We start from the raw sequence: 25,113 nt of genomic DNA, 5'->3' as shown, positions 1-25,113 counted from the left end.
TATATAGATGCAAAATGTCCAAAGTAGAGTTCTACTTTTGTAGTTGTTAATAACATACGAATTTGGATAAATACCCATAGTCGATCAAAGATGAAGAGGGAAAGAGAAAGAACGCTCGATATGTAATTTTATATTTTAATAATCGCAATTGGAGAAATGTAAACCTAAATAGACATTTTTCTATCCAATAGATGTTATAACGAGCGCTTTACTTTAGTTATTTATGTATTCTTGTATATTAACTTTAATTTTCCATAAATGCAGGAATAGATCATCCGTAATGCGGCGATAAAGTCTAGGAAATATGAGGATAGTACACGAGTATCGAAAATAGAATAGAAAAAGGGGTATATACGAAGATAAAAATATCGAAATGAGAGGGTGAGAAGCGATAGGAGTGGCAACGTGGACAGTTCATCCGTTGCTTCCTTTCTATTCGCGGTCGTTCGTTGCACCTGCAACGCTTTAAGGTCGTTCATTCGTTCGCTTTCGATTGTGAAAGATAAAAATAGTTTCTTGCCTATAGTTGCCTATAGCTTGTTGAACTTGTATGTGATAGGATCGTTAGATTACATATGATCTAAATCATACGACGTCGTTAGGAATAAATGCTAAAGACACCAATAGGATCTGCCTCGCAATCTGTCTGCTGGTCTTTCGATTTTTCATAAACTTTTTTTATTCTCTTGCGAACAAAAGTTCTCAGTAATATTTATTAGACCATTCTACTATCGATCGAAACATTAACTGCAGTAGATGCCAAGGAAACTCTGAATCAACAATGCAACAAACGACATGCAACTGTAAATAAAATTGGTGTATGAAAAAATCTGACGAGTACATCCGACGAATACATCCGACGAATGATTATTTTACCTCGTGACGAACTTACAAACGTATACTTACCATTTATAATGAATAAATCTTGTGCCGTAATCTGTAATCGGTCAAGCATCGTACGTTTTCAGACGAATCTTATCAAGACGTTGATCGGTAGCGAAAGAAGCTAACTTCGTATCGTGATAAAATCGAACAACGAGATTTTACGATTTTACATTTTTTATATATATAATCTTCAATATTTTAATATATCTTTCTAGATATCATAACGTTTATGTATTTATTACAACAAGCACACAACATCCGAGCAGAATTTACATAAGGTACGTATAAATATTCCGCGACACGCTTCCAAAATCAATTTTTATGCGGCGGTTGATGTATTAACTAGGATTTTGATGGAACTTGACAGAATAACCACCGCTATTAGGATCCTTTTGCAGTTCGAAATTATTCGTAGAAAGACCAAAAGGTTTTAGTACCATATTTCCCAAATCCTTCAGTTTCCCTAGCATTTCTTCTTTCAGTTTTTCGTTTCTTTCGTTGATCAATGGAGGTAATCTCTGGTAAAACATTTAAAGCATTAATACCTAAGTACAATGGAAATAAAGAAGATATAATTTGGTGATTACCCGAGTGGCATGATTTGCCTCTACGTGACCGGAATCAAGCGTTAGAATTTTTTTGAAGTCTTCCAGAGCCTCGTCTAGTTTCTCCGCTTCTTCGTATAGTTTGGCTCTTCTAGCGTATGCTTTCACGTAGTTTGGATTTAATTCTATGGCCTTTGTACAGTCGGATATCGCCGATTCTCTATCCTACTTAAAAAACGTTGTAAGTAGATTTTACCGAAAAGATCATTAGATCTTTCAAACATTTACGACGATATTCTTTAAATAACATCGTTACCAGACATATTATCTTTGCAGCAGCCCTGTTGGCGTATAGAATGGATCTCTCTTTGCTATAAGCTAACGGACAAGTTTGCAATCCTAGCGTGTACATAGATATTGCCTCATGATATTCTTCGCTCTTAAAAAGATCATTTCCTTCATTTTTATATTTCTTTGCTTTTGCTTTAAGGATCTGAAAAAGAAAGATACATCGGTAGATATAATATACGATGATTACTTATATAATTCTGTAAAGGCCATAAACTTTATAAGCAACTACAAACTTCTTTTTCATCTTCAGAGAGGGTTAGTTCTCTATCTTTCAACGACTCTTCGTCTATATAGTCTTGCGGAAAATTAGTGTCGCCTTTGGCCCCTGTTTCACATTCGTCAGCATTGTCATTGATTATTCCCACACGTTCGTAACAAGCTCCCGAGGAATTGCCATTTTTTTCAGTCGAATCTTTGATATCGTCGTTCGACGCGGGATTGTTATTTGCTCTGATACAAGAACTTTCTAGATCTTTCGTGAGTTCCTCTATGATCTGTTCGTTCATTTTCGAATTTTCCGATTTATCGCCCATCGCGTAATTGTTTCTTACCTTGCAATGATTTAAAACCTAATCTAAACGTTTATACCTAGGAATCGTAAAGGTTAACTAAAGCATCGCAAGCAGACGACTTAACTTGTCATTGTTAACTTCGACGCGTTTGCAGATGGCACTAACGTTTCTTCGTAGTTCGCAAGTCAATCGTTAGAGTGCATCCTACGACGCGCTTCGTAAATAGTATTTCAAAGGCGCTTGTGGCGGAAAATTTATACGCAAGTATCATTATTATATTAATTTCGTACATTTATTCATCATAGCTATCGCTTGGATCTATAATAAAATTTAAGTTTGTTACGATACTCTAAACGTTGTTCTATGGAGTATTTCTAATTATCAATATTATAATTGTCACGTCGTAATTTTATAGGTTAATGGTAAAAACTTATGTACATATATCGTATAAACGTCATACATTTTACATACATCGGTTTATCGCGAAATATTTCATGCTTCGTTACAAAATAGGCGTTATTCGCACGGAACAATAATTATTACGTTTCATAGCAGTGCGATTTACGTTTCGTGCACGTTTCAATATAATCTAGTATAAGTTTTATACAAACGAGGATAAATTATTGTTTATACGTGTATAGAATTACTAATGAAGGGAAACTGTATCTCACTAGGTATGATCTGAATGAACCTACGAATATTATAACTACGTGCTCTGGCCTGATTAAACTTACCAGTTCGTATCAAGCGCAAGTAAACCATTTACCTATGCTCTGTGTTGTATGCAAGAAAAGGTGCATTGATATAAAAATTTAACGAACAATATTATTATTTTATTTTATTAATATTACGGTCAAATCATTGAACATTATCTCTGTTCAACTTTGATTTTTAACTTTTCTCCTCATTCACCTTCTCGTCTCTCATTTTCTTTATTCCATAGCTTACCTGTTATTACGTGAAAGAATATTACATTACATTGGGCGAAGAAGACTCCACTGTTAAAGTTCGCCGTCGATAAATTCGAGGAAATACGGAAGTCAAATACGTAAGTATAGTTAGCACGGTAGTGGCTTATGGTTCAATGAAAATCGATTTCATCAACCGCTCAACTTCCGTTTCGATAATAAACAGGATCTTGGGTGATAAGCTATGTTTCTAGTAGAAACGGGATAAATAAGGATTCTCGTCTACTGCAACCTGCGGCTTTTCTTCGTCATCAAGGTTGATCCGCCAGTGCACAATTTCTTCGACGAGAAGAGAAACGTCCTACATCGAGCAACTTTTCGTCCGTATAAATTTTACGTTGATTTGTCATTATTGGCGTGTGTCACAGCGTTGCATATGCAGCAATAAAAATATTCTTTTGAAAAAAGTAACGTCACCAGCTTAAAAACTGGCGCAACTCGATCAGCGCTACTTTCATAAATCAAGTTGTTGATTCAATTGTAAACACGTGTAATTCTATTTATTCAAGATCTATTTATTCAAGAGTGTTTTGTAAGCTTTACTTTAATTTAGTTTTAAAATGTATAAACTGGTCGTATCCACGGTCGTAGAAAACTATCTCGTATGAAGAATCGCTTCGTGTTGTTTCATTCAGCTACAGTAAATGTTTCGTATAACGAGCGTGGCGTTTCTTTTCGTCGACACGCCACTTTAATTAGAAAGATATTGCGCACGCATAACTTGTATATATGTGTATTGTCTTTCGTGCAAGGTTTCATGCGAAAAAAGAGAATAAATTCTCGACAAAGCAAAATGCGACATAACAGCGCAAATAAAAAATTCGAAACTATGCTATGAAAGAATTCATGAAACCACGAGCATTGGTCACAAGGGTGTATTTTTCTTCTTAGACGATGGTAACGGCGCGCGACCGTGCGCCATCGTGCTAGATCGACCGTGTAACTAATACCAGTTTCTTTTCTTATAAACTGCCGTACTAGCAACTCCGTTAAACTACTAGAATTTTTACAATTTTTTTATCTTCGTTTTTTAATCGATTTTTTTCCAAAGATACGCGAGAAACGTTAGTAAAATGAATTACATACGCGCATTTTCGTCTTTATCATTTTCTTGTAGTTCACAGATGGAAATCAACTCATCGTGGATAGTAATAATAGCGTTACGTATTATCTTTCCATACAATCAATATGCAAAACTATCTGGATTTCTATTTCACGCTCAATAAATCCAATTTCGAAAAAAGGCCAAACACGAATTAAAAATACGGTCAGTCGAATATATATATGTAATAATATACATATATATATATATATATAATGTGATAATACAATGTAAATTTTCGTTTTGATTTATAGGCAAATTATTAGTTGGAAATAGGGTAGATAAGAGCAATTGATTAAAACTGTTTCAAACGTTTAAAGAGTATTAATGCGATATCTCTGTTCTGTGATTTGATCGACAACAAAAGCATCTGCTTGGACGCTTTTGCCTATCTATCTACGAAACGAACATATTGTTCGTTTCACTTGAAAACATTATCTTTTCTCGATAACATAGATTTTGAAATATATTTTCTATATAGGGTGTCTGTTCAATTTCAGTACACTGAAATATCTTTTAAGGAATTGACGTTACGAAGAATATGTTAGTCAGTACGAAGAGAGACGTTATGCAATGCAAATATCTTTTTTGTACCTGCTATAGTCGGGATGAATTTCAAAGGCAATTTAATTTTTTCTTTAGATGGATCTATGTATTTTCTTACGCACCATTCGATACATTTTTTAATTCCCAACGATAAAGAATTATGATATCTCGGTCGAGAAACGATTAGTTTCAGAGGTATTTTAGCTTTAATCTTGTAAAACTCATCGTACGAATGTAAAGGGAATATAAACGTCTTTCAAGAGTAAACGTTTTACAAGAGTAAAGTTAAAATGTCTTTCAAATTACAAAATACTTCTCGACCCAAGTACCTTGATACGTTTTTGCAGAGAGTTACAAAATGCATCGAATGTATGCAAGAAGATGTATAGGTCCGTTCAAAAAAATTAAATCGATTTTGAAATCTTCCACACTGTACGAATTACAAAAGAAATACTTACACCGCATAACGTCTCCCTCGGTAACAAGCGATTTTCGATGAAACACTTTTTTCGTAGTACCATTACCTTAAAAGATATTTCAGCGCATTCAGGTAAAACAGACACCCGTACGTTTAGAGGCACATCACTTTTCATCTAAACGAAAACTGTTTCGAGAACAAATACTTGTTTTAATCATATCGTGGGTGGAATATTTTGAAATTTGTACCTTCCCATGAATATAAATGAATCGAAGGAAATTATGCCACGCACCTGTAACTTTCGAAACATTTGTTACAACTTGATATTAGCTACGTTAATCGTATGCAAATAGCCGCAAAATGATGCGTTACCGTCTTGTTCTTCTGGAGCATCAACGATTTCATCGAACGATCTTGCCGATCGACGTTGCAAAATTATTCGAACACAATTCCTTGTTGTTCGTTTATTCGGTCGAACAAATGCACGGAATAAAAACCGAGAATTGTAATTTAGGAACGATAAAGGAAAACACTTACAAAACGTCGTTTCTTCGTCGAAAGAAGTTATTGTTGACGTCGAAGTTAACGAGAGCTGCGGTGCACGAGAGCGGACGGTCGTAACGAAACTCCGTTGCTCGATATCCGATACGCGATCGCCAACCAGAAGAATATTCCTCGTTATTCAGGTGCGAATTTATACAAATTCATATATTTGCGAACATAATTAAAGAAACGGGACTTTGATATAATAAATTACTGGAGCAATGGAAAATTAATATACACTGTCTACTCGTTATCGTTACCAAGACTAGCCAACTGATATATTTTTGTTCGTAGATGGGTGAATATGCGAGAGGCTGCGGAAGGAAGAAGAAAAGCAAGTGGAAGAAGAAAAAGTGGAAATGTTCGCCGTTGATAAGGGAGAAGATTGAAGGTGAAAATCGGTAGTTAGCCAAACATTATGTATTCGAGATAGCTACAAGTTTCTGCGAGAGATATTTGCGATGAAAGGGGTACGGGGTTAGATTTCTATCCCCAATGGTGGTGCAAGCTTCGTTTTCTCATTGGTCCCCGCAGATTCGTGACGTCACTACGCCGGCCTATGTAAAGGTGAAGCACGCGGAGCGTCAGTACATCGTTGTCCGTCACGTCGATCGGGTCTCAACTTTGAATCGCCCTCTGCTCCTGCGAGAGTCGTAAACGAATCTTTAATTCGAGCCAATCGACAACGAAAATCATCGTTATCCTACTCACGAGGACGTCTTTACGCTCATCTACGAAGGTAACAGGTACGCATGAAATTTTTTTACGAGTCGTCAGGTCGATTTTTTTTTTTTTTTTGTTTCTATAATTAGAAATAACTACATATATATACACGATACGTATATACCGCTACTATTCTTGTTCTCTCGAATCATTTACGAATCATTAAACAATCGATATGGTCTCTATAATAATTCCACGCTAAGTCAACCTCACGTTTTCGGTAAACTTTAAAGCAGAGATAATACACCGCGTTCGAAACTGCTTCGGGCGATACATGAAATATACAGGGAACAACAGACGCGTTAACTTTTGATGGAATAAAGAATTCAAAACCACATCGAAATATAATGCATTGAAATTGAAATATCATTCTACGATGTACGTGGCGTTGATATTTACATTTCTTATTTCCTTTCTCGGTCAGTTTGCTTTCCTTCTCTTTCGCTTCCAAGTCGCAAAATATGTTTCTCACAGTCGCAATGTTTGCAAACCATCCGAGCTACGTATGTGCTTTCGTTCTCCAGTTAGCACATGCTTTTATAAACGCGTTTTCATGCATAGGTGAATATACATATATTTGTGTACTGTATACGTAGAGATATTCGTCAAAGAAGAAATAAAGAGCGAAAGGATGGCGAGGAAGGAAGAGAAAGAAGAAGAACGATATTGTTCGGAATTTAGGAATGCTAGGAGTTAAAGTAGAAGCGTACGGTCATACACAGCCATAAGTATTACATCTGTTGAAAACTTGCAATAAATTTTGCTTTAATTAATATTTCACGTTATAAAACACGTGTAACGTAATTAAAGCAACAAATTTACAATAAAATGGTTAAAAAAATAAAAGCAGTGGGAAGCATTCAATTTGTGTTAAATGTCAGCACTCTTAATGTACTTATATCGTGTATACATATACGAACGATTTTTCGAAGCAACAGGCTTCCAAATAGAACGTACAAATACAACCAACAGCATTCGACAGTAAATTAAAAAAATGTTCGAGTTTCGTTTCATAAAACATTAACGACAGAAACGATTATTGGTCCGAGTCGACGTATTTGTAACACTGAAAAACTGCGCGTACCGTTATAAGCGCATTTTCCGCGATTTTCTAGCTATTGTTAAACAAACGTATTACCAACGAACGAAGAGACGAACGACTAAGAAAGTAATTAGTTTCTTGAAAGTACCCATTCCTCGAAACAATAAAGTTGCGAACGATTTTGTTCGATCGAATAGGTGTAACGTCTAACAAGTTTCTACATTGTTCGAATTCGCACTTTTCGCGTTACTTCGATTACAATGAAGCTAAAAACAAACCAAACGAATGAAATGTAACTGGCACGAAGATTCTATACAGTGGATAAAGCTACGCTTTAATTTGCCAATATAGAATTCGCTCGATTGTTTCAAACTCCGTTTCGATTTCTCTATTCGTTGACGCACAGTCGAACGTATCTCTCGAATGTAAATTCATCATTCTGGATTTTACCAAATTTACCCATTCGTTTACGAATTCAAATGACAAACTTTGATCGAGCGTGTTCGTTGCTTTTTAGCATAATATTTCTCGTATCGAAACGCGTATACGCGTTTAATCAACCGATTGCCATATTCGAAACTTTACGTTTTAAGTACTCTTTATACTTGATCGATCCTCTTGAGCGCACCGATCGTTTCAACGCAAAACGCGCGTACGCTCGAAATTAACTACCCTCGTTACTATCGAACGTAATTGCAAAAGTTTAATCAGATCTTTAAATTCGTTGTTCCAGACACTCGATGAAATCTTCGTATTGACACATATTTTCCGTGGTAAGCCACGTAAACGGCATAACGATCGTACAACATCGTATTGGTGCTCGACATCTACATTTGTATCATTAGCATCGCAATCAAGAAGAACATTTTATTACGAAGAACACGCGAGTTCCGTAAATACATCCATTCGACTGATTAATGCGCATAATCCGAACGGGTCTGCTTTTCTTAACGTCTACTTACCGCGTTTCAACAATTTCATATTTTCCTCTTATCGACCACTCTGTTCTTTCGCGGTTCTTTCAATTTCTTCGAGAAACGAATAATTCGCCGCTCTTTTCGTAGAAAGTGCACGTGAGAACGCACGATTGCGATTAGTTTTATCTCTTCACCGTTCCACGGTCCAATTCTCTCTGTACAGTCTTTCCATCTGTCGTTCATTTTACCTCATCTTCCAGTATCGTATATAAGAAAAGGATACAAAGTGACTTAAGAACGAATCTTATCATTGCCGGATAAAACAGACTTTTTTCGAACGTTCTTTGGTTCTCGATTAGGAAAACGCGATTTCTTCTCCTACGAAATTGTTCTCGTACAGCAAGAAAAGATACGGAATTACAAGTTTTCCATTACTTACGCAGTCCTGGTTTGTTTCTTTACACGATTTTCATCGATACATTTGCTTCTCCTTCTCTTCTTACGTGTATCATTGCGTTTGATGTTCGACTCGTCGTGTTTAACGTCGTCATTTGCATATTATCGTATGCATATCAATGTCATATACGATATATAACAGCTATAATACACGAGTTTCGCATTATGATTACGTGGTCGCATTTTTTGTCGCAAATTCTTTCAAAACTTCGATCATTATTCTTTCGTTATTCCTATTAAAATTTTGCCCATTCGCTTTTTTCCCGCGAGCAACATGACGAAAGATGAGAAACAGCGATAATGTTACATACAGTGTAAAACTGCAAATCTAGAAGAGAAAACCCATCGAAAATGATCTCTTTGTCATATCTATATATCTATATCTATATATATATATATATATATGCAATGTTATCCGAAAGGTTTTTAAGGATGGAGATTTAATTAAAACTTGCACGATACGATTTGCACCTAAATATAACGACGTACATAATTACACAAGAACACGTTACTCCATTGTGATCGTTCATATTTTATACTTTTAATTAACTCAATCTGACAAAATAACACAGTCACCGACGTATTTGGAAGCGCGTGCTTTAATCAAGCAAATGGTTCCGTTCGCCTAATCATACGTCGACTCGTACTACTTGTCGCTTTCCTCCTCTAAACGAAAACAATTCGCTTACATCACTCGCCAATCTATCAATTCGTGCTTCTAGTTCAAACGATCGTCGTTAATACCCTTAGGATAAAAACTTCGAGTCATCGACTTCCTTTTACTCTTATACTTCGCTACTATCTTCATACTTGATACTTTAAAGCGTCGTGTAAATATCTTTCTAACCATTATCATCCGCGTGGTACTTTAAATTACTTTTAGAATATAAACGATCACTTGGGAGGATTAACCTTGAGAAGATTCTTACACGGAATCAATGTGAGCTAAATTTATCGACAGGATTTATTTATTAAATTTATTGACAAACATTTATGACACAAGTGCGAACATTTGTGTGAAGATAATAGTAGTTGTTTATCGTTGAAAATTTGTTTCGAAAGAGGCAAGCATGTGCAAAAGGTAAAACTTAATTCAAAGAGTAGGCGATTCTGATCATTGTCAAATTAGGTGTATTCGCGATAAAACGTGGACGCTTGGACGCAACAAAGGGCGTATTGTGCTAAACTTCGCAGAATACGTTAAGCAAATAGTAAGACATAGTACGACCGTCATAGGAACAACGATGAATTTCAGAGGAGTTTCGTAGATAAATAAATAGACAGAGAAAGAAGACTCTTCGATCTGGAAGCTTTCGTATTTAACGCAATCGCATCGAAAGGTGTAGAGGAAAAAAGTAGAGGAAAAATTTCCAAGTGCTTGAAACTAGTTCCCTACTCCACTGGAAACTCGTTTGTAATTTACACCGTAAATCGACGATCGACTAGCATCGATGTAGCTACAGTTTCGAAACACTTAATCCGTACTATCCGGCTAAACCGAGCATTTTCTCATTGCGGGTTAATCGGTCGTTAATCCACTTGTAATTGGCTACTTATCGACCATCGTTTAAACGAAGATCGGAAAACAGTATTCGGTGATATTCTCGTCTACGAAGTTTACAGAAAAACGTGTAACACGATGTCTGTGATTTTATAAAATATACGTCTACAGATGTTTTCTACGAACGCGTGCAACATATACGTCAAAGACAAAATATGGTAGAGATAAAATACAGGCGGTTTACCAACTATATTCCACGTAGACCTGGTTGCTTTCATCGTTCCTTTCATTCGGTTAAACGCAAAGAACTCCGACGCACGCGTTACACAAAGTTTTATTTTTATTCGTTATTAACTATCACCGACAGTTTCGAGTCTAACTTCAATACAAATTATCCGAACAAACAGACAAGGTTAAAGAAACGAAAAATCTAAACGTTGGATTCGCGCGAACGTTCCAGTTCGTTTCATTTATCCTCGTTTATCGTTACGGGTGCGAAGATTCAAAGAAGACGCAGTTTAGCGTAGAGGGAAACGTGATTTAGCGTAGATTTTTCTTTCAATTTGTAAGAATTTTCTCCAGCAACGTATTCCTTCGTACAAATTCTTCCGCCATTCTTGTATGTAACTACTAAATTTTTCTCTCGTTTCTTTATGACCTTTGCGGAAAAAATTGATTTTCCCGTTTACTTAACTCGCTTCGAACGAAAACGGAAAACTCTTTTTTCAATCACACCATTGTGTTAAATTGTGCGATCGAAATGAAACGTAAAAGCTCCGACAACCCTCTAACTTTGGCATTTTTTTTACTAAGATTGAAACATTTTAATAAGAGAATCGTTATTTCTACAGAACGTTTCCAACTATAAACGGTTTGTCTTGAAAACAATTCTCTTTGTCGCCTGTTTATTTACGTAGCGCGATTATTGCATCGTGAAACCATCCAAGTTCCGATTTTCAAATTTTCGTTACAGATTTCTACATCACTTTTAGAACGCCGTTTAAAATTGAACGAATACGACCCGAGGTTTTTAACCTGTAACTGTTACTCTGCGGGCAAACAAAACACGTGCACCCACTCGTGTCAAGAAAAAACTTATCGCAGGATGACTGATAACTTTCAATTAAAACATCGTGAAACACAGCACGTGTTTCACAATGACTTGCAAGATAGAAACACGTATATGACAGTTATTTAACGCGTGTATGTCTCACATATGTATATGTATGTCATACGACAAGTATATATTATATTCGTACATATATAGGCAAAAAAGAAGAAAGAAAAAGATTTAGACATCTTCCGGCAAATTTATTCTTCTCAGATACGTCGGATATCTTTTATATTCCGATTCTGATTCCCCTGTGTCCTTTTACATTTGTCCACGTCACATAGCCAACAAGGATTATCGATGGGACAATCTGCAACACCACCATCTATCGTCCCTCTTACCTGTCGCAATTTTTTATTTGCACTTTGACAGGCGCAACTGTACCGTGGCAAGCTTCATCGTGATAACGGTACAAAGGCAGATGTACGATAATAGTTGGGTTTCTTGATCGTTCAAAAGTTTAAAGAACAGAAACATTATAATTATAGGATGGTGAAAAGGCGATTCGTTGAAAACACGTGTAAGACCGAGCACGAAACTACGATGCACGCTATAACGATAAATCACAAGTTTTCCTAGTAGCTTATTCCCCAAAAGGGAAAAGAGATTTGATGATAAGTCTGACAAGGTTATTTATGTTTCTCAACTTTAGTACAATGCCCGAAGGTGTTTTTGTTACGAAGATTTGTCAATTATTCTCAATGAAATTAGTCCGCTATCGTTCAGAATAAAATAGAGTTCCACTTTGCGGACAAGCTGATCTCGTCGATCATCTTAATTCGTTAATATTCCATTATACGCATCGATAAAATTCTTTTTTTCGGTATCCTGCACGAATCTGTTTGCATGATGCTTCTTACCGTGTACTATACGTATATAGGCACATACGTCTGTATACAGAAGCACGAGTGACACTATGAAACACGTATCTACAGGTGTATCTACAAGTGGATACGTATATTTCACGCACTAAGTAGTTCCTTTTCTTTCGCCTAGTCTTTCCAAGATTTATCTCGAACGTGATAGGATGTTGAGACGAGGTTCGTTCTCGACAATAACGAGCAGCGGTTTAATTTTCAACGCAATAGACAAACGCGCTTTGAAATCATAGAGTTGTACGGTATCGTATGGCACAGGATAACGCGATACGATAGTGGCATCCGAATGCCAAATAACGAAGATCTTTTACACTCCGTCCGTAATAGTTTTTGACGAAGGAAATACACATATGCATATGCGAGCTTCTCAAATGCCAGGCTGATCAATTCCACTTTTCGTTGCCTCGTTCTCCTTACGCTAGTAAACGATTATGTTCGATTTCCGAAGAAGAAGGAAATATTTATGTTCAGAAGGTAGCATAAGCGACTGGGAATTCCAATGCGAATTTCAAAAATACTATTTTCGCAATCCCATCGCTTTTCTCTACTTTCCGATTTATGACGATAATTGCTGATCACGTTTTTTATGATTATGGTTTCTGATCTCTAAGCATACGTAATGTACTTATTTTCATACTTTGGGCTTTCGTTATTTTCATAAAACGCGCAAGAAGAAAATCCTACTGTCTTTCACAGTCAGTTTCACAATATTCCGAGAACTCGATGAAATTATGCGAAACTGGAGGAAAACTTTAATCGTACGACGATCAAAAATATAGCATGGCCTGTTGTCTGAATTGAAGTCTCTTTTATTTTTAGATAGAATCGTAAGCTGTGCGATCGTTACGAAAGACGACACGCGACAATCTACTCTGATTAATAATTAATATCCCGCGTAATTACCAGGAATGGCAGAAATGAATCGAATCGGTGGTAAGCGAAGCTTGTCGACGCTCGTATATCACATGGCACTTGTCGATATACGTTCGATATACAGTCGATATACACACACACATTCGTATACGTGTGTATGCTTCTAATAGCGGCAATAATCTCGCGGCTTCTCCGAACGGATAAATATCGGACGATTCAAAACTGTAAAATTGCTATGACACAAGACGCGAGCAAACACGCAATATCAAACTTTCATATATTCAGCTTTCATCGATCGTCGTCTCATCACAATGCACACACCGCATCGCGTTTCCCACGTTTACGTGGCCAAATGCTTTTTAGACTCTTCTTGTACGATCGTCTACTAATTGAAAATTTGTGTCGAAATTTCGTCGGAATGAGAATCGCTCTAAGGAAAGAAAGAAAGAAAGAAAGAAGATCGACGTTAAATATTTATACAGGAGAGGATCTTCGAATAGAAGAGAAAATTAAAAATAATAAAATATATACTATCTGACTAAATATAAAACATGTTTTGAAGAAATTCGACACTCGTGTGATATTGCAACACAAAATTTCATTGAAAAAAAATCTTTTTAGAATAAGAATAGGTCTTCAGAGGGGAAAGAAAATTAATGAAAATGATCGAAGAAAGAGATAATCGTTGTTTCTATGCAATCGAATTAATTATGGGACGTCTTTAAAAAATGCCTTCATCTTACTCTCATTCGCCTTCGTCTCATTAGACTAAAGGGATTAAAGGTTTGCGATTGAAGGGCCTCGAGACGCGCATAATAATGTAATTCGTACAAAATGTAATTCGTTTAAGAAAAAGTTAGAAAATTTCTTCTGCGAGACAAGAAACGTAATTAACGACGGCAGCAATCAATGAAAACGCGTACAAATTAGATTTCCGTAAAAAAGAATTGATAAGAAATCGAAGAACGTCGAACGGTATTATACAGGACAGTTATCGACAATTTAACTAAGAGTCTTCGGAAACGAGATCAAGTTTTTAGATGAAATTGCGGCATTCGTGCTTACTCGCGGTTACCTTTAAAAGGTTCTAAATTGCGTACGCGTGAGCGTGCTTAAGGGCGCCTCGTACGTTTATTAATCGACGATGAATATTGAACAAACACCTGTTCTCGTTCGAGTTCGGGGAACCGTATTCTCACGCATCCATCTTCCCGCCGCTATTTCTCCGTTTATTCTGCTTCGACATTCGTTTAACCATATTTCGTCTATTAAAGTAAATGGTTATCTCGGCAAATAAACGGTGAAACATGGGAAAGGCAAGGAAAGGTAACTGAAGGGAAGAGAAGAGATCGTGAGATCAAATTGTACAGCTCGTTCGTGTAATTACTCTGGTAATCGTTCGAGCCTCGAAGGAGAATAAGTTATCGAGTACTTGGTTACTTTACAGTAGAAGAAACGTAATTTAACAAACACCGAAGCTAATCATCGCGACGATTTTGCAATTTAGCATGCAATTTGTCGTTTATTCGATTAGCTTGCTTACTTCCTCCAGCAGACGTTACTTTCGTGGGGTGGAACGTTGTCAGGCTGGTGGCAACAGTAACGACAGCATCGTTTTCCGACTCTCGACTCCAGCATGAGATCGAAGTCGCATCGTTAGCAAAATATGGATTGCTAACTACAAGCAATGCTTCCTTGCTATCCATGCAAATGATTGGAAACGAGCAGAGAAGGAGAGGGAGAGGGAGGGAGAGAGCTCCGCGTTCCTGTATCCGTTCTACTTATATAGAAACTTTCTCAAAATATTATCTTGTATTATACCTGGTACTTGCTTTCGCTTACAGCGTCTTTCATTTATATCGCTTCATTCTGACAATTTCATGAAATAACGTACCATGCTTAATCGCAGTTGCGAGGATGATCGTATCCATCCAAGCGTCTGTTAGAAAAGGTTGTTAAGCTTTTGCCTTTCTGACATCGTAATCAAATTTAACACGCGCACTTTCTTTATACTGCGTACTTTCTCGAGTCTCTGTACGAGAAAGGCGAACAGAAACCTACGAAAATCAATTTATTACAACCATCTTTCCCGTTCCCCTCGGATATATCCATGTTTTTCCCGCACTTTCTTTTGAAGACGATTTTCCTCTGCAAGAGCTTTCGTCGATGTAAGCAGAATCGATGGAATTCGACCGTGTTCAACCTCGGACAGCAACAGGTTGCAAGGCATACGATCTTATGTACGATATGTATACGTAGTTGAAAAGTTTCGCTGGCCGCAGAATCGCGAATCAATTTGACAACTAAGAAACGAAGAAACGTCCCGATAATAAAAGTTTCGATGAATCTTGCTTGGAAAAGTAGCTCGCTAGAACGCTACAAATCGTTTTCACCGAAAATCGTAGCAATCTTATTTCCGAGCTTCGTATCGATTATTTTACGATAATTCTTCGATAAATAGCCCTTCGTTATCATTCAGTTGCCTACCATAAATCTTCTAGCTATCTTCTAGCTCTGTTCGTTACCATTTTATACCCGGATATCTTCTATCTATCCATTTATAAAAAAAGAAGTAGAAGAAGATATTGTTTTAGATATTAGAAGAAGATATTGCTCCTTGAGAACTCTCAATGTGCTAGTAAAATTCAAATTCTTCGCGAATCCTCGATTCCTTACACCGACGATGTATAGTTTTTCCTCTCGTTTCTAGCGTTGGCTGGAAAACGGCGTTGTTGAAGAGTTGAAAACGTTTCGCCCGCAACGCGACTATTCTTCTCTAAATCAAGATCGTCCTTGCTTGTTTTACGCGACCATTGGATATGCCTTGAACGATGCTCGAAACAACCAAAGGTATCGACGTTTTCCGAACAAAACCAATACTCAGACCTATGTATATACTACTTGCATCGCTCGTCCTTTTTCTGCTCCGCCTTCGCAGAAGCGGCCGAACAATTTTCTGCCTCGTCGAGTGTTTATCTGTTTGCATGGTACCTCTTCTTTTTCCTCTTACTCCTCCACCATGTTCCTTTTTCTTTTTCTTCTGCTTTTCCGCCGGTGTTCTCCGATCGCAACGCATTTGCGCATTGTTTTCGCAACTTACAAAATGTTTATCTTTTCTTTCGTTAACTTCCTCGAACCTCTTTCGAACCAAGAACCTTTTCAACTCTCTAGCTTTGCGCTCTCTCCGAGGACAACCAATTTTATTCTCTCGAGAAAACAATACGATTTATTATAAATATTTATATGGCAGCGATCGATGTTATTTACATTTCGAACATTGCTACGTGCCACTAAGACCGAGGTTACAGCTATATTAAGTCGACTTCTATCGCAAGTCGTTCTTTCCTAATCCTTCTTCCTTTTAATAATCGACGCCCTTTGTCTTCCCTCGAACCTTTAAATAATTTCTTCGATAAAAATACTTCGAAATATCTTCAGATCGTTTGAACCGTCTTTTATCAGAAATAGATGAGAAAGTGGACAGTTCGATGCGAAAATAATAAACAGATCGCAGAGGGTATCTATCAAACAAGCTTTTCCATTTTTCATCGATTAACCGCACGAATGTAATTTCTACTCTTGGTAGCTTTCGTTCTTAAACTTGGTAATTTTTCAATTAATGGTCGTAGATTGGCAAAAATGTCCCAATAACGCCCATGATCGTTGAAATTGCAAATAGAAAGACCCAAGTGCGAGCTTTTTGACATAAGTTGGTCCTTTCACGTACTAGTTTAAAAAAGCAGTTGTATCAGCCTTCGAACAAAATCACAGCTACGAAACAAGAAAAATCTTCCTTGTCGACAACCAAAGGTCTGCGTTCTCTCTAAAAAAAAAAAAAAGAATCCCTTTTTCCACAAAACTTACGTTTATTTTATCCTTTACTATACTTTCCTCTTCGTAAGTCAGACGGTCCGACGAGGACTTTATGCAATTTTCTTTCGATCTTACGCACCATATCCCAATCGTGTTAATGCTTCTGCTATCGATCTCTCGTAGAAATCTATCGAGCTCCGTAAATATTTTAACAAACCATTTTTTGCGATCTTCTCGCCACTTGCGCAAAATGCGCCTTTGTAATTTTTCATTTGCATTACGAACAAATCTCTTTAATTATTCCCGATCGTTGGAACGGTAGCACGCGTACACGCGACCGTCATGGTTTGATTTAACAACGAAGAATATTCAACGCATTTGCGAACAACTGCCCGATCGAACTTTTCAACGAAAGTAATTTAATTTATACGTTTCTGGTACAGAAATTAATTAAATTTTATTCGCCGATTGTTGTCCTAAATTTAAATAAACGGGTACTAGGTTATATGTAACACGATGTTGATATGTAAATCGATTCTGTCGTATGGAGACATTCACGAATTTAGTTAAACTTCGTTTCATCGACAGTCAGTAAGATCGCGGCCTTTTAGGTTAAAAGAATTAACCGGATTCCAAAGAATCAACGATGAGTTGAGCGTACGTTTCATCGTTCGGCGATGAGCGAAAGATAGAAATTTCCCGATCGCGCATATAAATACGTAATAAATAATACAGCGAAAACGTGAAATCTGAAAGATAAAAGAAGAAACGATGAAACATGCCAGATATTCGTTCGAGAAATCATTTCATCGACTACGCTATTGAAAGAATCAGCGACTTCAAAGAAGATTTTCAAAGATTCGTCGAAACACGTTCCATCGAAATAGCAACGATGCTTACAATTTGCGGTCTCTTTTACTGGATCCAACAATACGTGTCTACGTAAATGAATTGCAAGTACCAGACCTATAAAACCATATTACGTACACGTGCACAATTTTATCTCCGGGTGATTTCTCAACCACGACCTTTCCCTGGTAATCATTCATAATTTCTTCCCTGCTACAATGACAACGGTTTTTCCTTTTTCCAGTTTCTCTCCGATACTTGGTCCAGATACTTGGTCCAGAGAAGGGAAGAGGGTTTTTCTCCCCTTTATTTATCGCGATCGGTGCTGTTTTTCTAGCAAACAGCTCAGTTTTAACGCGAAACCTTTAGAACGTTCGTTCGACTCGAACAACTCTGTTCACCATGCAAATAATCGAAGCACAAGCTGAACAAATTACCTCGAAACGCAACACGCGCAACCACGTGATCCTATACGAAATATGCCGATGCTTATTATGCATTGGCCGACTTTGTCTTTTTTTCGAAATCAGGTTATAAGGGGATGGCGATGAAGATAATTTTATTTGTATCATTTATGTTTTTTAATTTCATGTAACTCGGAATAAAGCGAAGGAACTAACGATTCTGTCTAATAACCAACTCGTTTCGTAGGAATCTGTTCGTCGATACTCGCAAAGGTCATTGGAAATTAATATCCTTTTTTCTTTTTTACTTCCGATGTCCAATTAGTAGGTTTTCATTGAAGCAAATTATTAATACAATCGTTACGGTATATGTGGTACAGATTGCGGTTACGTTAGGAAAAACACGCGCTGATCTCCGCCGCGTATGCAGCTATTTTCAAATCAGATGAAATCAGGGATTTGATACAAAGGTTTCTATAAGCGTTCCAACGCTTTCATGGGCCACTGTATGTTGAGAAGTAAATAACGTCCGTATATTTGTCTCTCATGTTGGTCAGAGGAAACCGCGTAACGTTAAAGTTAAGCTTAAGGGTAAACTGTTGGTTAGGGTGAAGATAGAAGTATAAGCGAAGGTAAAGGCAAAGGTAAAGATAAGAGTAAATGTAAAGGTCATTCTTGGTTCTCTCGTGACGTTGCGACAATGGTACCGTGAAGAACCTAACGCAAAGATTGATTACCACGGAACAAAAGACCAATGATTCCAATCCGTTTCGTATCGGCTTTCACGTGTTTTTCCATCTTCCCCCCCATCCTTTTTCCTACTTTTTTTTTAATCCTTTGTGCACATACACGGATGCACGCGTGCACGCAGATACACGTACTTACATACGCCTACCTCTCGATCTCATCCGATCGTGTTCCGTCCCCATTCAACTTCAGTGCGCAGCTGTAGATTGCAACGTTACTTACCGTACAGTGAACGTAGCTATTTTTATTTCACCTTCGTTGAAAAAAAATCATCCCCGTATGTAGCTACTCAGTCGAAATAATGTATCATACTTGAACTTAAACGCAGTCACGACGCTTCGTTTGGAATCTTCTCCTTTTCTTTTTTTTCTTTTTTTCTTTTTTCGTCTTTTGAGCTTAGAATCGTTTTTGTAATTGAGCATCGTCTCTTTTAACTTTTCTATACGTGCGAACCTAGAAAGATTTATACCAAGTACGGAATAAAATAATCGAAGCGGCGTAACGCTCGTCGAACAGAGTACAATGCTCCGGATGGAAGAATTTTGAACGAAAGTACAAATTAGTATGCAACAGTTGCTCGTAAGAAAATGATTTCATCGAATATCGGATTGTGTCTGAAATAAAAGTTTGTTGGTCGCGGATCGTTGATTTTGAGAGAAAATATGGAATACAAAGACGGCTTGTTTCCAGCGATTACACGAGTGACCGACCCGTGAAGAAGAGCCGGGGCTCAGCGTACAATCTATACGACATCACCTGAAGCAACGATGCTACTCCCTTGTCTTCCCCGAATACCCGCCAATCTATCCTTCCTCTCCCTTTCTATCGGTCTCTTTATCGAGTCGAGAAATCATCGCTCCGTTTACTCTACGTCAACCGACGAGCTGACCTCGACGGTCACCCACGGTTCTATTCGTTAACGCGGATCATTCGCCGATCAGTTTCAAATTCTTCGTCGATTTAACTCTGCCCTGTCCAAAAGAAAGTTTTAAACGTGCTACCGTGTACCTTCAAATTTATCGATTTATCGCGACTAAATGGTAAACTGTACTTACGGTAAGCTTGGCTTTACGTAGAGGCTTAAAAATCTTCGCTCGATCGAAAGATTTGTATGCGCAAAAATCCAAGAGACGTATGCAACGTGCAGAATTGTACGAAACATTCGAAGTATAGTAGCCGGCATAATATTCAAAGGATGGAAGAAATAGAGTGTAAGGATCTAACTCGCCATTCTAAAGATAATCAAAACGGCGGAGTTGGTAATTCATCACAATTTTAAGAGATCAGAAACAAACTTTCGTTTAAAAACAATTGTCCCCTGAAACTTTTCGTTCGCGAGAGATTACCTCGTTTAGACGTAAAGAATCGGACGAAGGCTGTTGCAGCGTCACAAAGTTAAACGAAATGAAACCATAAATTTCAAACACGGACGGACGATGATGGAAGAAACCACGAGGGCAATGAGGTGCTACTACGAGATGCGATGTCGAGAGGCGTTTTAATCAAGCTATACGATCCGACACCGGTTTACCGCGTCGTTTAAACTTACAAAGCGATATCTGTGGTCCCACTCTTCACTACTGATCGACGAAAGACGATGATACGCTCGTTAACGTACATTATTATTATGCGCGATTATTATTTCGCCATTTATCGAATTCGTAACGTTTTTGGCCATCGAGAAACTGTAAATTTAGAAAATCGAAAAAATGTTGCGAGAGAAACGTCGAATAGAAATGTTCCACGTATGCTGATGTCCTGATTAATGAATGGCCTCTTGTATTCGATCGTTGGTGTTATTAACAATTTACTGACCGCTAGCGGTTCAACAGCATACGCTCGTCCGACCGGCAACTCAGGCTCTGTTTCGGTTTAGACTCTCCGATACCGTTCTTTTCGTTCGTCGCGAACGGTAAGTTTTCAAATTGATATAAAACTGTGGGAGCTTACGAAGCAACGCAACCGAGCAAAGTATCTTGGCGCTAAATAACAAATTACTGCTCAAATAATGAGAAAGATAGTCGGCAACAAAAAGCCGATTAATAGGCTACCGATCGGTAAGCGTCGGCGACAGAAAGCCGATTAATCGGCTATCGGTCGATAAAGTGTCAAGTTACCTACAAAGATGCTCAGGTTTTTCATCAAAAATTATTCTGTTTTTTACTACTCTTCTTATATTCTTCTACCCCGTACCGACTTTCTAGAAACTATTCTTATTTCGTTTCGATACTCTCTCTCTCTCTCTCGTTCTGAAAAATTGAAAAACGTATTTTAAATAAGCGAACGTATATCTATGGGTTTTAAAATATACAAGAGAGGCGAGGTGCCAAGCAATAATACGCGTAAAAGTTACGGCAAGAAAGGAATTGCGTTGTTTTATTTCTCATTTAGTATTCATAAAACATCCGTTTACTAAGACACAATCAAGGTAATAGACGATAAAACGTACACGACGCACTTTTGATGAAAAAAGCGACGATATTTGAAATTCAAACGCAGCGTCCTGTAAATTACTTTACGTCGACACCGTAGTTGACAACGATAAGAGTCGGCACGAGCGGATTCGTACGAATTTTAAAATACGTAGAACAGACGAGCAGCTGTCTGTCGATCTGAATTGCCGCAAAATATCATTTCGTTCTTGACACGTAGACATAGGCCGGTCTACCCAATACCGATGACGTTGTCGATCAAATAACTGACCATTCTTCGTGCATTTGTCGTGCGCTTCATTTGCGAATTAAGAATCTCAGTCTTTTACATGTATCGTCCATATATATGTATATGGGAATGTGTATGCCATACGATAAGATAAACCGAGTAAAATTCCATTACTTAAATCATAGCCTCGTGGGAGAAATATCCTGGTATACGAGCTAGGACAACGAACGATAAAAGTGCCTTGCCGAGAATATCCCATTCTTCGATGAGAAAAAGTTGAATTAAAAGTACACGTAACTTGTAACATAAAACACAGAACTCGGGGTAACAGATTAATAACGATGATCTAATCCTTTACAGAATGATCATCCCTTCGACGTTTTTGTTAATGGTATCCGTCACATTCGCGATCGCCGAAGAGTCCATGTCAGAAAATGTTCTCTCCGACAAACGTGCCGTTATGGGATTTCAAGGAATGCGTGGGAAAAAGAATTTTGACTCTTTGGATTCGGAGGACTTTGGAATTTTGAAGCGTGCGATCATGGGCTTCCAGGTAAAGCATCTAAAATCATTTATGAAATGCTTGTTATTTGTATAATATTATATTATTCTTTTTGCATTATTACCTTATTCCTTCGAGAATTATTATTTTACCATTGTACAATATTATTATTTTATCACTCGATAGAAATCTTATATACTTGCTGCAATTAGCTATTCGTTGAGCGTGCACGTCTTTCAGGAATTTATTGACATTATGCATAATGCGTGGTTGCGTGTGTACAGGGAATGCGTGGAAAGAAAAACTCGATAATCGCTGACGTTGAAAATCAACTTTTCCCCGAGGAGACTAATAAGCGTGCGCCGATGGGTTTTCAAGGCATGAGAGGCAAGAAAGCTTCGTTAGATGACGAATATTACAAACGTGCACCGATGGGATTTCAGGGAATGAGAGGCAAGAAATCTCTGGAGGAGGTAGGCAAACAGCGAACCTTGAATTTCGAAGATCGTTTGAAAAGTGTGACGCGAGGCAAAGAAATATTACTTTTTACTCGTTTACATCGATTTATTTCTCCTTCGTTCTCTTTTCCCCTTTTTACGCCTGTAACTTCTTTCAATAGTCCTTAACAAATGGAAAAGAAACAAATTCAACGCGCTCTTTAAACTACGCTCTTGAGAAACGATAGAATTTACAACGATGAAACTTAAAAATTTACGCCATCATTGCATACGTTGCATAGTTACTTCGGTAAATGGTAAAAGCTTCGTTTCTATTGTAAAGCGAGAACCTACCTTGCGAAAGAAATGAAAGCGTTCAAAGAAATAATACAATAAGAATACTCTTTGTTTCCTTGTCCGAATATTATGATTATACCTATATACGTTTTCTATACGTGCAGATCTTAGATGAAATTAAAAAGACTACCACGAGATTCCAAGATCCAAGAAGCAAAGACATGTACGTGATTGATTATCCAGAAGATTATGAAAAGAGAATATTGTCGATGGAAGGATATCCAAATATTTTCGATAAGGAAGGCGAATTCTTGTGGGAGAAGAGAGCTCCAATGGGATTCCACGGGATGAGAGGCAAAAAATTAATTCTTGATCCGTGGCAAGATCTTGATAAACAAGACGTTATGGGCTTTCAGGTGAGTAAAGCATGTAAAATATTCCCCAATGCTTTGTGTGCAACATAAACGAAAGAAATTGCGCTGTATATGAGCACTGTGCACATTATATATTCATATTAAATAGTGCGAATCTTAAAAGATCTACGGAAACTTTGCAGGGGTTGCAACGTAGGAAGGATACGTTCGATGATTATTTAGATTATTCGATGAATCCGTCAGATTACGAGAAAAGGGTTGCGGATTTTCAAGATATAGAAAGCGGTAGCGATTCGTTTAAAAGAGCTCGCATGGGTTTTCATGGGATGAGAGGTAAAAGGAACGTTGGGGAGATTTACGGATCTAATTCGAGCCCTACGCAAACGACGATCGGTTATCAAGGTATTTATATAAATTATATAACGTTGAAAAAGATTACGATCAAATAAAATACGGATTGTGGTACTTCAAACAGGCGTAAGCAACCCTGGAAACAACCTCGCCGCGTACGAAATTGAAAAGCGATCACCCTTCAGATATCTTGGAGTCAGAGGAAAGAAGAATCCACGATGGGAATTCCGAGGAAAATTCGTAGGGGTGAGAGGCAAGAAAGCGTCGTCTTTGCAATCTGTCTATTAATGTATTTCAGTGAAGAAACATCGAAAGGAGTATGAATGAAGATTCGTGAATGTTATTAGGTAACTTGATGAACTTATTATAATTGTAGGTAATATTGTGAATAAAGTTTTACTTTTTATCGACGTTTCTTATTTCAGGCAATTAGCAGTAATAGCACTGGTTTTGTTGGTGGCAACAATGGCAACGCAACAACAATAATCACTGTGTAATGCTAGTCTTTTTGTTTAAACGTGTATTAGACTGTATCGCTTGATAGGTATACCTAAGGATAGGGGAAGACAACGCGGTACTTTTATCAGTAGACTGTCCTCGTTATTGTCATTGCATTCCATGCGTACATTGTAAAAGAATACGTTGTCTTCTCCCCTCGAGATTTTAGTTTCAACGACATATCCGTACACCGCCAATGTACATATATACGTAAACCTCGAGCGTATTACAGACCGCGTTCCTATTTCTTATATTTTGAAAAGGGCTTAAAAGACGCCACTCTCTCTCTCTCTCTCTCTCTCTTTGGTTGCTAATTTATTCTTACCGTTACCCTTTTAATTTTGATACAAAAAATTAATTTATTTTTTACATTCTCCACGTCATTCTCGAGACTGTTATGTCGACTTAGGAACAACTTAAAACGGACATAAATAATATAGAAGTAGATAGAAGATTCTATTTTTCTTGAAAAAAGAAATCACCGATATATATGTATACAGATATTTTACGCTTCAACCAGCAAAAAAAATTAAATATACTTTAAGTTCATTCCTTTCTCGGAATACAATGTGATTGTTATGACTATATAACACAATATTTTTATACTAGCGATACCTCACCTCCTTTCGTGTTTTGTCACATGAACGATATTTGTTAAACACAGCTTGTTTGCAAATAAGTTTTAGAATACGTAATCGTTTAGTATTCTACCCAATGACGAAGACCTATCTATGTTGTAATTTGTAAGTGTGAAACAAGTCTCTGGCAATTTAAAAAAGAGAATAAATATCTATATAAGTTATTTGATT

At 37.4% G+C, this 25,113-nt stretch overlaps 2 protein-coding genes across 8 annotated transcripts; one reads left to right on the top strand and one right to left on the bottom strand.

Moving 5' to 3' along the window:
• Positions 1-1,041: 1,041 nt before the first annotated feature.
• Positions 1,042-2,447, bottom strand: Ttc1 (Tetratricopeptide repeat domain 1). The gene is made up of 4 exons (XM_033340073.2): positions 2,015-2,447; positions 1,747-1,923; positions 1,473-1,655; positions 1,042-1,403 (listed from the first exon to the last, which is right to left on the bottom strand). The coding sequence occupies exons 1-4, from the start codon at positions 2,312-2,314 to the stop codon at positions 1,224-1,226; spliced, it is 840 nt and encodes a 279-aa protein (XP_033195964.2). The 5' UTR covers positions 2,315-2,447; the 3' UTR covers positions 1,042-1,223.
• A 483-nt stretch (positions 2,448-2,930) lies between these two features.
• Tk (tachykinin) lies at positions 2,931-25,106 on the top strand. 7 transcript variants are annotated; one of them, XM_076623903.1, is made up of 11 exons: positions 2,935-3,087; positions 3,237-3,341; positions 3,428-6,013; positions 6,165-6,261; positions 6,405-6,616; positions 22,206-22,398; positions 22,632-22,820; positions 23,246-23,497; positions 23,638-23,857; positions 23,931-24,153; positions 24,232-25,106. In XM_076623903.1, exons 6-10 carry the CDS (start codon positions 22,207-22,209, stop codon positions 24,092-24,094), a joined length of 1,017 nt encoding a protein of 338 aa, XP_076480018.1. In that variant the 5' UTR covers positions 2,935-3,087; positions 3,237-3,341; positions 3,428-6,013; positions 6,165-6,261; positions 6,405-6,616; position 22,206; the 3' UTR covers positions 24,095-24,153; positions 24,232-25,106. The 7 variants fall into 7 exon arrangements, with proteins under 7 accessions (XP_076480022.1, XP_076480018.1, XP_076480016.1 ...); XM_076623901.1 differs by having other exon boundaries at positions 6,165-6,271; XM_076623907.1 differs by having other exon boundaries at positions 2,931-3,087; positions 6,165-6,609.
• Positions 25,107-25,113: the final 7 nt, after the last annotated feature.

Source organism: Bombus vancouverensis, chromosome 13 (genome assembly GCF_051014615.1).
Source record: "Bombus vancouverensis nearcticus chromosome 13, iyBomVanc1_principal, whole genome shotgun sequence".
NCBI lineage: Eukaryota > Metazoa > Arthropoda > Insecta > Hymenoptera > Apidae > Bombus > Bombus vancouverensis.
The sequence above is the reverse complement of the archived record's forward strand: the minus strand, read 5'-3'. Positions and strand labels throughout refer to the sequence as shown.

Bases quoted from the DNA above. Each gene is read 5' to 3' on its own strand.
- Ttc1 (XM_033340073.2), bottom strand. From the start codon at position 2,314: ATGGGCGATAAATCGGAAAATTCGAAAATGAACGAACAGATCATAGAG. The intron at 1,656-1,746 runs GTAACGATGTTA...TTTTTTAAGTAG, and splicing joins CTGCAAAGATAATATGTCTG to GATAGAGAATCGGCGATATC. The intron at 1,404-1,472 runs GTAATCACCAAA...ATGTTTTACCAG, and splicing joins AGGCAAATCATGCCACTCGG to AGATTACCTCCATTGATCAA.
- Tk (XM_076623907.1), top strand. From the start codon at position 22,207: ATGATCATCCCTTCGACGTTTTTGTTAATGGTATCCGTCACATTCGCG. The intron at 22,821-23,245 runs GTAGGCAAACAG...CTATACGTGCAG, and splicing joins GCAAGAAATCTCTGGAGGAG to ATCTTAGATGAAATTAAAAA. The intron at 23,858-23,930 runs GTATTTATATAA...TACTTCAAACAG, and splicing joins AACGACGATCGGTTATCAAG to GCGTAAGCAACCCTGGAAAC.